The following is a 2,546-nucleotide window of genomic DNA, read 5'->3' as shown; positions in this document are numbered from 1 at the left end:
GATAAAACTCGTTTAGTTCAAGGATCCAACTAGTGAAAATTTGCCTAGTCTCGCATCACCACTCTGGTGCCTCTGTCTCTGAAACTAAATGTTGGGGACAAAAATCAAACATGGGTCATATAAAACTCGAAGTCTCTCTTTTACCACTCCACCATTATCCACCATTAGCTCATTAATATAAAATAAAACTATTTTTATTATTATATTAGGATTATTATTATTATTATTATTATTATTATTGTAAGGTGTCCATATGGCAGGGCTTTTCATTTAGCAGCTTTTTGTTTGTTTTGCTTAGAACCATATTATTATTATTATTATTATTATTATTATTATTATTATTATTATTATTATTATTATTATAACTTAGTGGATGGTGAGTCCGGCAATTAAGTTCTTTATAAGTATACCAACAAACGCTAACACCAGTACGTCTACAGCTTTATATATGTATATATATCGTCCATATGGGAACGAATATTGATGTATGTAAACAACTATGGCAGATAAATTTATGCACGCTGTTCAGTATGATTCCTACGGAGTTGCTGATCTCGAGGTTTAGTTCTTGTATCTGTATGCATGCTTTATGTTTAATATTCGATAATCATAAATATACTAAGACATGTTATGTTGTATATATAGCATGTTGAAGTTCCTATTCCTAAGCCATGTAAAGGTGAAGTTCTAATAAAAGTGGAGGCAACTAGCATAAATCCAGTCGATTGGAAGGTACAGCAAGGCCTTTTGCGTCCTCTTTTCCCACTCAAATTCCCTTGTATACCAGGTAGTGAACATGCATCTTAATCAAACCGCATTAATCACATTATGCTTTTGGTCTTATGTATATCCTGAAATCTAGAGTTCTTGCACGAATGCAGCAACTGATGTAGCAGGAGAGGTGATCGATGTTGGGCCAGGAATAACTCGTTTCAAAGTTGGTGATAAAGTAGTCTCCATGACTACCATTATTGTAAGTTTTATATATATACACACATGTGTATGTGATTACAAGCGGACTTGCCTAGTCCACTAATGGCACAAGCGACATTTGACCAGTGACGGATACACAAACTTTATAAATGGAAAAGAAAAGGATGGGATCTGATTGATCGGGTCAGAAATAACGCTTTTGTAACTTTGTTAGCATTTTCACTTGGTTAGCGAAGTAAATATATATAAAGAAAACTAAATTTCATTCCGGTAAAAATTTCAAAATAATAAAAAGTAACTTTTAATTAACTAAAAAGTAAAAAAAAAATAAAATTTTATATGGTGTCCAGGATATTTGTGAGTCGTTGCCAGAGTGCCAGAGCGTTAATGTCACGTGTCCGGCAATTTCACCAAAAGAATTTTTATGGTAAACATTTTCTCAAAAATGAATACGCGTCTTGTACCTAGCGTGTCCACGAGGGTATTTTCACCCGAATATTACATGTTTCGTTTAGTAACATTTTGTGTTAGTTTTGCATAAACTTTGATTGGTCGACTGCTTAATTTGGGATTTTCCATACGTACAAGTCCTAATGTATAAAAGCATTTTATATATATTTTAATTATGTTTATATGTTTTTCTAATATTATTTATAATCTCACAGAGAAATGGAGGACTGTCTGAGTATGCTGTGGGAAGTGAAAGAATGACTGTTTTGAGACCACCAGAGGTATCTGCAGCCGAAGGAGCCGGGTTACCTATAGCCGGTCTTACAGCACTCCAAGCCCTCACTTATCACGCTGGCATCACCCTAGACAAAACCACCACCACCACCACCAACATTCTCATCACCGCTGCTTCAGGTGGTGTAGGCCAATACGCGGTCCAACTAGCGAAGCTAGGTAACGTCCACGTCACTGCCACTTGTGGGAACCACAACATAGACCTAGTTAAAGGCCTAGGTGCTGACGAGGTTATTGATTACAAAACCTCACAAGGTGAAGCTTTAAAAAGCCCATCAGGTAAAAAATATGACGTGGTGATCCATTGCGCCCCTTCTATTCCTTGGTCTACTTTCGAGTCTAACCTTAGCTCGAATGGAATTGTCTTAGACGTAACCCCAGTCCTAAAAACGTATTGTTCTGCGATTTTGAAGAAACTCACTTTCTCAAAAAAGAAATTGGTCCCGGTTATTATGTATCCGGAAACTAAGAACTTAGAGTATATGGTTGGGTTGGTGAAGGATGGAAAACTTAAAACTGTTATCGACTCGAAATATCCTTTAAGTGAAGCTGAAAAGGCTTGGGCCAAGAGCATTAGTGGGCATGCTATTGGTAAAATTATTGTTGAGCCATAATTGATATGTATAACTCGTACTTTTTTGTGTGCATTTGTATTCTAACACGGTTAATTTGTTATATTTGTTGTGCAATTGAATCTCATTCAACGACTTTGTCTTTATTGGAAACTATATCATCATATGGAAATTATTATCACCTTTTCATGAATATGGAGAATATCTTTTATAGCTAGTTATTCTCTTTTATCACACCTCTTTATTGTCGGCATAATATGTGGCTTGATTATTGCCAAAAGGATCATATATAGAATA

General features: G+C 35.5%; 1 protein-coding gene across 1 annotated transcript; it reads left to right on the top strand.

Annotated features, from left to right (window-relative positions):
* Positions 1-401: 401 nt before the first annotated feature.
* On the top strand, positions 402-2,292 carry LOC143555759 (chloroplast envelope quinone oxidoreductase homolog). The gene is made up of 4 exons (XM_077045262.1): positions 402-559; positions 646-787; positions 882-973; positions 1,599-2,292. Exons 1-4 carry the CDS (start codon positions 500-502, stop codon positions 2,289-2,291), a joined length of 987 nt encoding a protein of 328 aa, XP_076901377.1. The 5' UTR covers positions 402-499; the 3' UTR covers position 2,292.
* The last annotated feature ends 254 nt before the right edge of the window (positions 2,293-2,546 follow it).

This window comes from Bidens hawaiensis, unplaced genomic scaffold, assembly GCF_021521415.1.
Source record: "Bidens hawaiensis isolate Kalapana, Puna unplaced genomic scaffold, B.hawaiensis_p1.1 tig00018312_1, whole genome shotgun sequence".
Lineage (NCBI taxonomy): Eukaryota > Viridiplantae > Streptophyta > Magnoliopsida > Asterales > Asteraceae > Bidens > Bidens hawaiensis.
The sequence above is the reverse complement of the archived record's forward strand: the minus strand, read 5'-3'. Positions and strand labels throughout refer to the sequence as shown.